This window comes from Monodelphis domestica, chromosome 7 (genome assembly GCF_027887165.1).
Source record: "Monodelphis domestica isolate mMonDom1 chromosome 7, mMonDom1.pri, whole genome shotgun sequence".
In the NCBI taxonomy this organism is placed as follows: Eukaryota; Metazoa; Chordata; class Mammalia; order Didelphimorphia; family Didelphidae; genus Monodelphis; species Monodelphis domestica.
The window spans coordinates 237690619-237706406 of NC_077233.1; the positions used below are offsets into that span (position 1 = coordinate 237690619).

Below are 15788 nucleotides of genomic sequence, written 5' to 3' on the forward strand. Positions count from 1 at the left end.
ACACCCTGCTTACACAACAAAAGTCCTGTCTTGCTTTATCATAACCTAGGTGGCCATTAGATCAGCAGAACATGCTGATAGGTTCTACTAAACTAAAAGTTTTTAAGATGGTACAAACTTACTCAAAGTCAAAATCAAGGCTAGCTGGGGAAAGGGGAGGGGGACAAACAACCCACTTGTACAAAAATATAGCAGCCCTTTTTGTGGTGGCAAAGAATTGGAAATTGAAAGGATATCCATCAATAGGGGAATGGCTGAACAAATTCTGGTCTATGACCGTGATGAAATATTATTGTGCTAGAAAAAGTGATTAACAGGATGATTTCAGAAAGCGCTAGGCCTACATGAACTATGCAGAGTGAAATAAGCAGAACCAGGAGACCCTGTACACAGAAACTGCAATATTGTGGGATGACCAATTGTGAAAGACTTATCCACTCTTTGCAATATGACAATTCTGAGGGACCTATGACAAAGAATGCTATCCACATCCAGAAAAAGAACTGCTGAAGTCAGAATGTAGATCAAAGTATATGATTTTTCACTTTAGTCTATTTGGATTTCTAAGCTTTATATGATTATTCTCTTACAACGAATATGGAAATATGTTTTGCACAACAATACATGCATAACCTAGATCAGATGGCTTGCTATCTCTGGGAAACTGAAGGGAGATGGAAAACAATTTGGATATTATAACTTGAGAAAACTTATGTGGAAAATAGTTATTACCTGTAGTAAGTATCTTTACCCAAAAAGACCACAAAAGCCTCATACCAAGAAGACTGCTTTAATGGTGACTGATTTTAAAAAATAAGTATTTTGAAACTATATTTGAATATACGAGTTGTCACACTTCTTAAATTTCTTACATATATTGCTTTTAAACTCACATCAGGATTGAGGTTGCTGACAAGCAGAACGGAATTTCCGGGTACACCAGGAACCCCAGGAATTGCCATCCTTCCAGTGACAGCAGAGGTTGTAATGGTTAAAGGACCAAGAGCTCCAGGAACAGCTGGAACCGAAAGACCTTTAAAGAATGTTCAGATATTTCATTTGTCTAGTTATCAGGAACATTAAAACAGTTTTAGAGAATTTCCATTAAAAAAAATTAGAAAATAAACACAGTAAAACTTCTTGATTTTTTTTCTTGCTAGATCTCCCTGAGAGTCAAACCTATGAGAACTGATTCAATAAGCAAATATTTCTACATTTCAATATTTACAATGTGAAAGGCCCTGTAGTAAGGATATAAAATTAAAGAACAAAGGTCTAAAAATCTACTCAGGGAGATGACACATACAGGAAAAAGTATACTAGAAGGTAAGATGTAATGGTTAACATAAAAGAAATCCTTAAAGTACTCTTAAGGAAATCAAAGGGCAATACTTTAACAAGCTCTTTAAGGAAAAGTATTTCAATCAATTAGAGATGAAAAGGGGATGTGTTCCAGAGCCTAAGTCTTATCAGTAGTACAGGCTCAAAAAATAGTTTGCTGTTAGGTCTATTCTTTTTCAAATGAGAGGGATTTAAATGCCTTGTAAAAATCATTGCTCTACCTAGCAGAAAGATATAAAATATCAGTATTCCTAGCACTTTCTGAAGAATTCACTTTAGCAAATTTATCCAAAAAGTAAACTTCTGAAAGGTTATTTGCATCCTATATGATTTCCATCAACCTTTGCTTGGGTCAAAAATTAATCCAATCTCTTTTAAAAAAATGATAATAGGAAGATTGCTTACCCCAATTAACAGGCTTGAATTTTTTTTAATCCTGCCATTCCAACAGTAGAATTTTGTTCTTTTCCTCTTTCTGCCTTAGTATTCATAATGTACAAACACCCTATTAATATTAGACCCTAAATACTTTAATTTTAAAACTGCATTTAAAGCTATTAATTCTTCAATTCATCAGTTCTAGGTTCTCATTCAGAATTATTTTTCCTAAACCAAACTACTTAAAGACTTAAGGAACCAACATATAACCTTACTTCAAAAGAACATTTAATAAGATAAGCATACTTATATCTCATTAGAAGTGACTTAAATTTAAGCCTTAAAAAAAAAATTCACTTTGCCCCCTCCCTAGAAAAGTTCTGAATCCCAATGGCCAAACCTCTCATAAATGAAAGAAAAGGGATGAAGATTATTATACTAAATTTTGACACTGTCTAGAAAATCAAGGGCTGCAGAAAGGTAGTGTGGGAGTATTTCAAAAACTCTTGTTTTACATAACTTAAAGACTATACCTTTCTATAGCTACATGAAGCCCAAGGATAGGAATATCCTTGGCCTAGGCTACACTATGGAAAGATTCCATATAACTATTTAAAGAACAAACATCACAAGCAGTTAAAAATTGCTTCAACTTAAGAAAAACGTGGAGTACTATACACTTCATCTTCTAGATGAGATTAGAGATCTTAAACCCCAGCTATACAAGTATCAATTATTTCCCAAATAACAGTTAAGACAACTGCTATCTACTAGGGTTGTTTTTAAGAATGTGAGAAGCAAAATGAATTAATTTTCCTTTTTCCTCAATTAAAAGTGAATTCATTAATATTTCAGAAAGATGAATAAATCTCTCATACCAAATATAGGAAAAAAAAAATTCCCTCAGAAACCTCTAACAAGGGGGCAGCTGGGTTGCTCAGTGGATTTAGCTAGAGACGGAGGGGGGGGGGGGGGGGGGGGTTAGGTTCCGAGGTTCAAATCTGGCCTCAAGACACTTCCTAGCTGGGTGACCTGGGCAAGTCCCTTGATTCCCATTGCCTAGCCCTTACCACTCTTCTGCCTTGGAGCCAATACACAGTATTGATTCCAAGAGGGAAGGTGAGGGAGGGAGGGAGGGAGAGAGGGAGAGAGGGAAAGAGGGAAGGAGGGAGGCAGGAAGGAACCTATAACAAGCATTCATACATTTCTTTACTAAAACCACTGACAGAAATGGTTTTCTGATGCTATCTAATTCCAACAATGAAAACTATTACCTTATCAATGATGGAGATTTTAACATTTAAGACTACCTACTGTAGTTGATCTTCAATTATCTGTGTTAATCTGATCTTTATAAAATGATCAGCTTCTACCACCCACAATCTGAATGAAAGGCCCTAGAAGCTGGTAGAAGACAATTAAATACATAGAGAAAACTCTAGTCCCATGTTAAATTACATGTATATAAGAACAAATATAAGGATTATAAAAAGCAAGTTTGAATGTATACAGTAAGATTTAAATATAGGATATCTCCTATAAATTTTATTTATCTCTTGATATGAATTTAAGAATAAAACTTACCTGTAGCTTGAGGAAATCCAATGGCTGGGGCAAATCCAGCAGCCCCTGCATATGGTGAAGAAATTATACCAGGCGCACCTAACAGAAGAAGACAATAAAAAGAAATATAATACCTTTGACAATGAGGCTATCAGCAGAAATATTATAAGCAATGACAATTACTATTTGTAATTCTTGTTACATAGCCAGCTCCCCAACTTATGAATACAGTTTAGAAAGAGCCTTTCCAAATAAATGACTGCTATTTCTAAAAGCAGTGCAATAGCTAAAGCCTCTCATGGACATAACCAACTTCAAGATGCCAGGTAGAAAAGAATGGTGATCTATGGCAAGGATCCACTACTATATAATTCAGCTAATTTTTGCATTAAAAAAAAAAATTCACGAGCTAGATAGAAATCTATCATCATTTTTGAACCATTCAAAGTGACTGGGGAAGGACCCAACCCTAAAAAAAGTTCATAGTTTATTCAGAAAGACTGATTAGGTGTGCAAAAAGAAACATAACGTTGCACACACATGCAGAAACACTCAGTGCCAAAGAAGTATGTGAGTTTAAAAAAAGGGACTATTAAGATAGGAAAAGCTTAAAGAAGGATATAAAGAGAAGGGAGGGAAAGGAAAGGTTGGAAAAGGGAAATTTTGTAAAGATATGAGGTTATAAATAAATATCAAGTTGTTTGTGGCATTTTGCTCCTAAAAATTAATTATACAACTATTCAAAGTTTTTACCAGCTGGACAATATTTCATAATTACCTTTATCAACGTAAGTTAAAAATAATACCCCCCATTTTTATGTTTGTGTAAATATCTGGCATAATGTTAAATCAAAATATGGCTCTTTAATTAGTACTTATAATATGTCATAAGTTTAGGAATATTGTTCCTCTTGAACAGAAAAAAGCCAAGATCCAAGGATTTGGGTCAGTCACAGCTATTTCTCTGTAAAAGGCACAGTGGAGAAGATGCTGGAATTGGAATTAAAAAGACCTGAGTCCAAATTCCCTCTCAGATACTAAATAGCTATATGACCCTGGGCAAGTCACTTAATTTGTCTCAAACTCAGTTCCTCAGAAAGGGTGTAATAACAGTAGTATCTATTTCTCAAGACTGTTGTGAGAATCAAATGAGATGATACTCTTTAAAGCAAGAATATGAGCTATTAATGTTATGTAAGCCAAAACAATGAGAATCTCAAATTAAGGCAACTGTTTTATTTCCTTTTTTTTAATATGTAAGATTTCTTCGAAAAGAATGCCCAACAGAATACAGTTGAAATGAACGTTTAAATAAAGGCAAAACTAATGAAGTAAAAAAAATTTTTTTTAGATTATCTGCTACTCTCCTCCCAGTATATTAGTGGGCAAATAAAACAAACTGTTTTTTATTCCCCCTCCCAATAAGAAATGCCGTTCCCTTCTTAGACCATAACTACTTGACACTCTTACCTATGTATTGATTTCATTAAAGGAATCATCCTTCCCAAATATCAAATATTAGTCATATATTAGATGAATTCATTTCCTGTTTCCTGCTGAACCTGCTGAATTTATCACTTGTTTATCTGGGTATGTTTTAGGGCTTTAGTGTTATAACATTATTGACTTACAAAATGAATAATATGGAAATGTTCTGTGTGGTAATACATGTAATAACCCATTCTGAACTGCCTGTTAGCTCCAGGAGGAGGGAGTGAGACGATTTGTATCATATAACTTTGGAAAACTCATGTGGAAATTTATTTAAAAAATTTTTTTAATTTTTTAAATGAATAAAATATTATTCTATGGGGGAATGGGGAAGCAAGATATATGGTTTTAAAATATATTCCACTCCCCTTAAAGGAAAAAAAAGATACTTTAAACAGCTTTACCTTACCAGTGTCTCCTTTATGGAAGCACAAACCTAAAGAATGACATTGTGCTTGTGTTAAATAATGAAAAAGCACCTTAATTCTACCTAAAGAATTTTTTCATATTAAAAAATGCAAAACAACTAAAGGTGGCAATCTAACAAGTAATCTAGGTTCCTGGATCCCGTCTGTGAATGACAGAATGTCTTGCCTTAAATCTAAACTCCAGAAGAACTTACAATCCTGAAGATCAACAACTGAATTTTGAAAATGAAAGTAAAATTTTTCAGTGTAGAAAGAAATGAGAAATTCTATATTAAAAATAATTACTACACGGAGGAAGGAAATCATTTAGCTTGCACATACTTTTAAGGCTCTGGTTTAGATATACTTGCTAAGAACCAATTAAGCCAGAAAGTGTATGTGCTAATTAAAATATATCCTAGCCAGAAACCCCTTCTGGGACTAAAATGTCTAAAAAGTATGTCTTTTATTCATGAAGATTGTTAAATATACAGAAAATACATTTCTCACTAATTACATAGCCTCTTTTTAATAATTCCTCAAATGGAAATTACTGTGTCTATCTAGATATTTATAACAGAACAATTTTAAGTCTAAGTAGGAAGTAAAGACTTCATAAAATATGACAAAATTAGCCCAATAGCTAGTAAATACATGGCCTTAAATTTGTATTAATATTTTATAGCTTTTAAAGTGTTCTTGTACATATATATTTCTAGTTCCCTCCTTGCAATAGCTGTGTGAAATACATTAGCAGGAGGGGAAAATGTATCACTCTCTTAAAAAAAATTATAGGAAGAAAAATAAGAATTGAGGCCAAAAATCATCCTAGTAAAGTAGCAAATGCTAATTGAACTGAACAGCAGGACAAGGAGGAGTTATGCTTCCATCAAGACAGAGGAAAGAGTTTGAGTTTTGTTCTCAACTCCTGGCAGATTCAAAGCAGACAAGTGAAGATTCACACATTGGTTTAATTAGTAATATCTGATTTGTTTTGTATGCTGATAAGGACATAATGAAAACACAGGCATTTCAATCAACCAACAATTATTTATTAAGCACTTACCACGTATCAAGCTCTGTACCAGACTGGAGATAGTAATTACAAAGAATAAAACAATTCCTACTCACAGATGACCATATTTAAATTTTAAACACAATTTTGAAGTCCTAAAAAGGTGCTTACCTCACATAACATGGTGCTTTTCTTTACAATTGTTATCTCAATTTTTTCTGAAGGTAAAGAAAAACTCATGGAACTACAACCTGGACAATCCCACTTTCTTATATCTATCCACACCCTCAGGCTCAATTCCCATTACTTTGGCTTGTGGAACTGTTTGTGGAACAGTTACAAGAGAGTATTTTCCTGTTGGTGCTATTGTCAATAGGATCATAAATTTAGAGCCTGTACCACTAAATGCCCAAGGATAGGTTATTTTGTTCAATAGAACTGAAGCAAATAAGAGGACTAGAAATGAAGAACAACTATTATATGTAAATTCTGGCACAAGAGGCAACATATGACATGGTGGTTAGAAGCTGGCCTTGAAGTCAGGAATTGGGTTCAAGTCTCTCTTCTGACACCTTCTGCTATATATGAGGCCATATATAGCAAATGCCTTAGGCAACTCTTGAGATGTTTATACTGAGTTTCCATGTTGAGAATGACCCAATATGATCAAATCAAAGATCTAAATCAAAATTTTGGCACAAATTGATTCAAATATAACTGCTCACTTAAGAAATAAGAAAAAATATTCCATTGTAGAAGCTTGCCACCAGGGAAACAGTATTATAAGAAAGTAGTTTGTAAAATTTGAGTGCTATATAAATGAGCTTTTTACTTTGTACATATTTGTATTTATTAACTTTATTTTCATGCTGTCTATGTCTCCTCCATTTGAACACAAGCTCCTTGTGAGTAGGGATTATTTCATTCTTTGGCCTTGTGTCTACAATTGCTAGCATGGAGACTGGCATACAGCAAGCATTTAAAAACTTGCTGACTGATTGCTACAATAGTTCACTGGATCTGTGATCTCAGATATGATTACTCCACCTATTGGTGATGACAATGCATGTATATTTTCTCATCTTGTTCAACTCTGAGGTCTAGGAAATGATATTTTGAATTGGAAAAGAAACTTAGATCTAACTCCTACATTTCACAAATAAGGAAACTGATGTCCAGATTAGGTGATTTGTCCTTGATCACATGGGTAATAATGGCGGAGCTGGGATTTGAACTGAACACCAAATGCAGGCTTTTTAAAGAAAAGCTCATTGGGCTCAGGGAGTAAAATGAGATCAAGAGGGCCCAGGATGGAGACCCACAGACAGAAGATAGAACATGGATGTTCCTGAAAAGGAAATTTAGAAATGATACAGTATTGATATTTTTTTTCTTTTACAAGAAGAAGTTTAAGTTCTGGTCAAGGATTCTGAGAATTAAATATAAAATTAGATGGATGGACCTCCAAGACTTAAAAATAGACACTTCCAGGGGGCAGTTGGGTAGTTCAGTAGATTGAGAGCCAGGCCTAGAGATGGGAGGTGCTAGGTTCAAATCTGGCCTCAGACACTTCCTAGCTGTGTGACCCTGGGCAAGTCACTTGACCCCCATTGCCTAGCCTTTACCACTCTTCTGCCTTGGAGCCAATACACAGTATTGACTCCAAGACAGAAGGAAGGTATGGGTTTAAAAAAAAAATACACACTTCCATATGGGTTTCAAATCTGCAGGAGGGAAAAGCAAAACAACACGAAAAGGCATACAGCTTACTTTCTATATCTCTACTCTACCTTTTTTTTTTGGTTAGTCTTACCTTTCTTCCTTCTTAGGATCAATGTTAAATATTGGTTTCAAGGCTGAAGGAGAGTAAGGGCTAGGCAACTGGGGTTTAAGTGACTTGCCTAGGGTCCCGTTTAATTTCCACTGCAAATAGAGCTGGAGATTCAGAGCTAAAATGGAGGGGAATATCTGAAATTACCCCTCAAGAGATTCCAGTAAATTCTCCAATGAAAGGTTGTGACCTTTCCAAAGCACAAACAAATTTTTTTCTAAAACCCCAAGTAGTGAGGCTTATATATATCTACTACATATACTAGAGGACAGTGATTATTTCTAGTTCTCTTTTGGAGGACCACAAACTGCTAGCTGGTTCTGTTCTTTAAAAGCATATTTCTAATCAAGAAATAAAACAGAAAATATCTGCTGAAAATATAAAATAAAAATAGAGCTAAATAGAGCTACCTAGACTGTATCATGAGAGTAGTGATATTTGCTTTTAGTTCTTTTTTACTTAATATAGTGTCTGGTACAGAATAGATGATTAAAAATGTTTACTGATTAATAGAATGAATAAGTTCTAGGTCCTATTTGTGTTGCCATGCAGTCTGTGGGCAGCAGCAGAACCCTAAAATGTACAAATTGGCAAAATTCCTAAGATGGAAACTGTATAGTCAAAATTAGCCTTGAAAATCCCTTTAAGTTATGCCCAAAGGACATTAAAATAATGCATGCCCTTTGATCCAGCAATACCACTACTGAGTTTGTACCCCAGAGGTAATAATGGAAAATGTTTGTACAAAAATATTCATAGCTGCACTCTTTGTGGTGACAAAAAATTGGGGAATGGCTGAACAAATTGTGGTGGTAATGGAATACTATTGTGCTTTAAGGAACTGAAGCAGAGTGAAATGAGCAGAACCAAGAGAACATTGTACACAGTAATTTAACCACTGTAGAACTATCCAATATAAGGTACTTTACTCCTGGTAACAATCCAATGATCCACTACAATGATCCAGTATAATCCCAAGGGATTTATGAGAAAGAATGCTATACACATGGAGAGAAAGAACTGAGGGAGCAGAAACACAGAAGAAAAATATAAGCATATCACTTGTTTATATGGGTATATGATATGGGGTTTTGGTTTTAAAAGATGGCTCTGTTGCAAAAATGAATAATATATAAATAGGTATCAAATGGTAAAATTTGCACAACAAATTGCTAATTGGCTGTGGGAGAGGGGAGGGAAGAGGAGAAGGAAAGAAAATGAATCATGTAAACATGGAAAAAAATTATTAAAAAAATTTTTTTAATCTCTTTAAAAGCCCAGATCTTTTAATTGTTGCAGCTAGTAAGAACTTCTCTTTGAAGGATAACAAGAAAATAGATTAAAAATATTCCTGGAAGTTAATAAAAGGGCTTATTTTAATCATAAAGCTTATTAATCACACCACCATATAACAGGTTCTTCTTCCTTCATCATGGGAAGAAAAGCAAGGGAACACAGTAAGGACTTTTAACTGACCAAAAATTATAGAAAAGCTAATTAAGGCTATTTTCCCCATACCCTCTGAAGCAGTTTGATCAGCTTAGGCCAAATGAACAGACTGCTGATTCTATGAGTACAATGAAGAGAAGATTCTAGAATCACACTTAACTCCCAAGATGCTCACATGATGAGAAATAGGCAAATACACCAGCAGAAGGAACAGTAGCTTCTTATTACCCATCTTACATTCACTCTGGGGTATCCTACTCATTGAATAGCTGTCTTGTCCCTGTCTCTCATGAGTTTACTGTCACCATCTACAATTAAATTCTAGTAAGCACAATGTACATGATATGATTCCATTGTGTTGAAGCAAAATGAAAAACTATTTCTGACCCTATGGATCTTTCCATTTCATAGGAAAGTGCTACAGTTATCTTAATTGTACAGACGTATCATATGCATTATATGATGTATCGCTATGTCATCAATGGGATATAAACAGAGGTCTCCAGGATCTCAATGCTGAGCAAGGAATCAAAACTAGAAATAACTCTCTGTTAAGTGTATAAAGCCCTGTGTGTGATGCAACATATCAAGTACAGGTAATCCTGGAACTCACAAAGACTAATTAGGGATTAAAAAAACATGACAATAACAATTTAAGAAAATAATACTGAAGTGTCACCAGCAGTATATAATGAATTGCCAAATAAGTGGTAGAAATACGGCTATGCTTCTGGAAGAGGCACATTTTGGAAGATTCTGGGGGCAGGGGAGAATATCTACTTCTTAGGGCAAAATAAAATGCAGTGAAATGAGTACTAAATTTATTTGGAGTCAAAAGACCTGATTTCAAATCTCTAATCTTCCACTTTGTGATCTCGCATAACCCACAGTACATGTGGGGCTTTGAATTTATTAAATGAAGGCATTGATCTAGATGCATTCTAAGATTCCTCCCAAATATAAATGTTTGTGATTCTGTAATTCTGAATCGTGTTTTGATACTTCCTCTTAAACGAACCATGGAGACTTTACAATTTTACAGTTCAAATCTGTCTAAAGTTCTCAATTCTAGTAAAAAAGTTAAATCACCACTGAAAACTACATATTGTCTAAGAATGTCCCACTAGAATAAAGATAATAAAAAACCTTGCCTGAAACAACAGGACATCTATTGATAATGTCACATTTAGCAAGTTGTGCACCACAGAGAAAAAAAAAGACTGCCTGCCTATCTACTTAGGAACAGAGCACTGGTTTTAATGATCTTTTAATATTGCTAGAATTCATCTGGTGACCAAAATGCCATTTTTTAAAAACCCTTATCTTTTGTTTTAGAATCAATTCTGGGTATTGGCTCTAAGGTAGAGAGTGGTAAGGGCTAGGCAATGGGGGTTAAGTGACTTGCCCAGGGTCACACAGCTGGGAATTGTCTGAGGCCAGATTGGAACCCAGGATCTCTCATCTCTGGGCCTGACTCTCAATCCACTGAGTCACTCCGCTGCCTCCCAAAACATCATTTTAATAAAAGTTTATACTTCTGCTGTCCCAAAGCCACAGTCTTATGGTGATTGACCATAAGTAAAAATAAAGGAAATCTTGGAAAGGGAGAAATTATACATACTACAACATTCTGTACTGAAAAGGTAATACAGTAAATTTTGACTATGTTTCTTTGAATACAGTCAAAAATCAAAATGAGAATGTTTGTTACATAACCCAACTCCACACTTAGCTGTGAATCCTGAAAGCGTAAATTCTTTATGGTTTCAGATTTTTATTAATGTTATATTAGTAATTACTATAGAAAGTATATTTATAGAATTGTGAATAGATATATTATCTTGAATCATGTCACAAAGAGCTATGCTCCTCTGGAGAATTATGAATCTTTAAGATATATCCATGATTTTGCAACTAAGCATAATGAAGGAATTACTAGGAAAAAAATATTATCACACACAACATATACATCTGTATTAACAAAATTCTATCACATTTAAAATCAATTAACCAACACTTATATATCATGTGCTTGTAGTACAGGCATGGGTTAATGAATTCTGTCAATATGAATATTACTTAGAGATTTGCAATTCTATTTTCTATCATCACTTGTGACAGCAGGAGTCATCACAAATGGCTTTACTCTAGCAAATGAGATTCATCTTATTCAGTATTGATGTAAAAAAGTATTCAAATAAAATAGGAATTTTAACAATTTAGTAAGCAAACTGCTTCACCTTGCTAGATTTTAAATTTATGTCTTTTACCTTACAATGCTATTTGAAAAAATAAATCAAAGATTTAAGCAGAAAAATATTATCTCATCTGAAAAACCAACTATACTCTGAAACATCAAATCCAGAGATTAACAGGGAGAGAACAAGTAAGTCTATAAAACACTTTAAAATAGTTTCTTCCTTTATTTTTTAGAGTTCTTAATAAATTCAGTTTGGTTGATATAAAAGAAAAGATTTCAGGTATATACTTTCAAGCCATTTCAAGTAGACATTTTCACCAAGCAACAATGTTCAGAAATATCATCCGATTTACTTCCAGTCTTATCTATTATTCCTTTTATTTAAAAATGACAGAAAAAGCTAGTAGGTAAAGAAATCTATGGGTCTAGAATTAGAGTATGCAACTCGCTTGTGACTCAGAAAAAAAGTTACTTACCAAAAGCAGCAGCCATAGTAGGATCAAGGGATGGTTGGCCATCACCAGAAGGAAGGTCAAGGCGAGTGAAATCTCTGCTTTTGTCATTATTATACTTCACATTAAGGCTGGTTAACTTGGAGAAGTCAATACGCAGAGTGCAGCATGCATTATAGATATTCTGGCCATCCAGAGTCTAAAGGATTTGAAGAATAATACTAATTTTGGGGGCTGTATTACTAAATTAGCATGTTAAACTGTCATTTTTTTAAAACGTGGATTCCATTTACTTGCTGCATTTCCATTCAACTACTATGAGGCTAAATTCTTCATCTGTTAATTCCCTACCCACCCAAAAGTATAACAAGTTTCTCCTTTCTTGAAAGTATCATGTTGGTATACAAAAGCGATCCAAATTTGGAATGAAAAGGTTTGTGTTGAGCTTCCTCAAGACACAAATTATGTGACCCTGGGACAGAGTTTTCTTATCTTTAAAATTAAGAAGGTTGGACTTGACCAAGGTCCAGTCCTTCCCAACCCAAATATTTGGCCTTCTCCTTACTTTTATAGGACATCTCCTTAATTTCAAAGATGCTCAATAAATCATGTTCAGATTAAACTATTCTGCCATAGAATCTTCTTGTCCTGAAGAGCCTTTAAAATGCTATGGATAATGAGAAAAATCTGAGAATAGGAGAAAAGGCTACTTTTCTTCCCTCTGAGTATCAATAGCTTACAATCACAGGACATCTTAAAAAGTAGTTACATACTACTTAATTTAGCTATTAACAGGAAGGGCAACTTCCTGAAGAAATGTTAATAGGATTCAGAGCTACAACAGGCCTTAGAAGATGCAGCTAAGTCTGCTGCACATGGCTAATAGAGCATTAGGCCTGGAGTTTGCAAGATCCAAGTTCAAAGCCAGTCTCAGATTTGTCTCAGTGTCAAGACACTGTCTTCTAACCTCTAAATACCTCAGTTTCTTTAAGGGGATATATATAGATATAGATATATAGATATAGATATAAAAGTTAATCACAATACCTACTTCCCAGGGTTATTGTGAAGGATCAAATGAGATAATAGTAGTAAAGTGCTTAGCACAGTTTAATAAATCCTTGTTTCCTTCCTTCCTTCCTTCCTTCCTTCCTTCCTTCCTCCCTCCCTCCCTCCCTCCCTCCCTCCCTCCCTCCCTGAGAATTTTGTCTAAACCTTTTGTTTTATAGAAGCAGAAACAGGACCAGCAACTTGCCCAAGGTCAAAGATATTAAGTAGCAGAGCTGGGTTTCAGATCCAGGCTCTCTTGATTTCAAATGAAGCACTCTTTCAATTACATAACATGCTGCTTCATACGTAAGGTGATTATACAGTTTTTTTTAAGGATGCTATGTTAAAGTATAAGAAATCAATTAATGTTGATGAATTTTTATTTTGTGATACCTGTAACTTAAGATATTATCAAGTCTGAATATGAACTACTCCATTTCTACAACATAGGCAACATTCTGATATAAAAGTATTTTGGAAAAAAAAGCTAAGAATAAAGCAGGTATAATGAACACTATGTCTACCTTGTATGGTTAAAAATGTTTTAAATTGTGCATCAAAAATCAGATGTAAAGTATTATGTACTTTAATATATAAGGTGAATACCTATAACCAACCACCTTACTCTAGATCCTTTCATTTCCTCTTGGTTTGTATTATCTTACCACTTGGGATGAAATCACACAGAAGCTCTGTCCTCTCAATAAACTTGAATAGTGTTTTGTTTTGTTTTAAAACAGCAATTCAATAACATTTAAGCACCTAATTTTACACAAGGGTGCAAAGATTTTTTCAGAGATTACCAAAAATTGACAATTATCTATACCTACATCTACAAATTAAATGAAAAAAAAAGAAAAAAAAACAAATAAAATTATATTTCTAAAACTGTGCCAAAAAACCAACAACAGAAAAAAACTCAAAACATTTCTAGCAAGAACTAAAATATTTGTTTAAACATAAAATTTTACCTGCTTACTTTGAAATTTTGGGGGAAATATCAGAAGTAACACAGTTCTAGTCAAATCAATTTAAACTCTAAACCATGAAATGGCAAGTGTGACATCATTAAGACATTAATTCTGATACTAGTAATAAAAATAGAAACAATAAAATGACCTTCTTAAAAAAATCTTATTCTAAAGGGCTCTGATTATGATTACCATTTTGGCATAATGTGCATTCAGTGGGTCAGCATACTGAAGCAAGGCCTGAAATTGATTGTTCTTTGTAAATGTGATAATCCTCAAGACTGTTCCAAACTTGGAAAAAATCTGAAAGAAAAATTACAAATTTAGATATAGTGTAGGGAAAAAACCATCTTCTAAGAAAGTTAAGTTAGAGCTTGCTAAACAAAGGTCTAGAATAATGTAGGGAATTCTAGGACTGGTAAAAAGATGTCTCATAAGAATTCTTTATATTCATTTCATTTCTTTGTTTTGTTTTATAAAGAAAGTCTTATTTTATGGGTATAAAATCAAACCAATAATTTGTTTTTGAAGATAATGCTTGAACTGAAAAGATGATAATTTAATTCAAAATTTATCTAGGATTTTTTAAAAATTGACAAAAATCACACAACCGATCATGAATTAATTTTTGCTTACTGAAGTTTAGTTAGTAATATTTCCTTCAAATGCATATGTATCAATGAAAAAATGTTTTGTTACTTTTCTGATTATCTTTGGTAATATAGTGGTAACTCATATTTACTGATAAATGCAGAAAAGCAGTGCTCTGACATAGTTAAAGCAGAAGAATCTGGCTCTTCAGACATCAAAAGATCAATCACTATTTGAGAAGAATCTTTCCTGGTACAGTACTGTATCTTACAATGTTTCTCACAAGTTTTTAACATCTAGGGAACTACCACTGCCATCCGTAGATGAATGGAAAAATCATACAACTCTGGCCAAATATTAACATGATCATTACTGGTAACAACAATCAACAGATCCACATTCTGAGTCAGCAGTAATAGTCTTTAGAACTACACTTTTCAAATAGGAATTTTAATGGCAGGCAGGATTTGCGGGCATCATAATAGCTGGGGAAGGCAAGGTTTCTAAAATTTCACTAATTATTATTAATTCAGTTAGGTATTTCACTAATGGAAGTTTCAGGGATCATTTTATGGCATATTATTGCCTTTTCATTATTACAAAAAAATTTTGGTCTTAAATCATCCAAATATGTTTACGAATAAAGAATTTTTCCTTTTTAAATTCAGCAGCTTTTGATTCTAATTGAAACAATAAATTTATTTCTGTTTATCAGTATATAAATCCATGTATTCACAAAACCTAAATAACTCATATGATTAATATTATTGTTTTTCAGATAAGAAGTAGATTAATCATGCATTAAAGATTAAACACTTGATGAAAATAAGTCTTACTTTAAGATAGAACCTGGCAAAATTTGCTAAGAAAAAAAGATTACTGGCACTTATTCATAAAGGGCTTAACAGATTAAAATATTTCTTACAATAAAGCACCCTGGTAACAACTTGTTTACAAAGCATTAAGGGGGGGTGGGGGGGGCAGGGACAGAATTTTATATTTTTCATATTGTTGATTTCTTTTATTAAATGCCACTAAAATTACTTTCA

The 15788-nt window shown here is 33.7% G+C and overlaps 1 protein-coding gene across 18 annotated transcripts in view; it reads right to left on the minus strand.

Moving 5' to 3' along the window:
• The window catches only part of PTBP3 (polypyrimidine tract binding protein 3), a 105171-nt gene that overhangs the window by 12660 nt on the left and 76723 nt on the right, over positions 1 to 15788 (minus strand). For all 18 annotated transcript variants that reach the window (XM_007498156.2, XM_007498158.3, XM_007498161.2 and 15 more), the window contains 4 exons: positions 14341 to 14451; positions 12152 to 12326; positions 3304 to 3381; positions 894 to 1033 (listed from right to left, as the gene is read on the minus strand). In XM_007498156.2, the coding sequence (XP_007498218.1) occupies positions 894 to 1033; positions 3304 to 3381; positions 12152 to 12326; positions 14341 to 14451 (504 nt within the window). The remainder of the gene's footprint in view (positions 1 to 893; positions 1034 to 3303; positions 3382 to 12151; positions 12327 to 14340; positions 14452 to 15788) is intronic.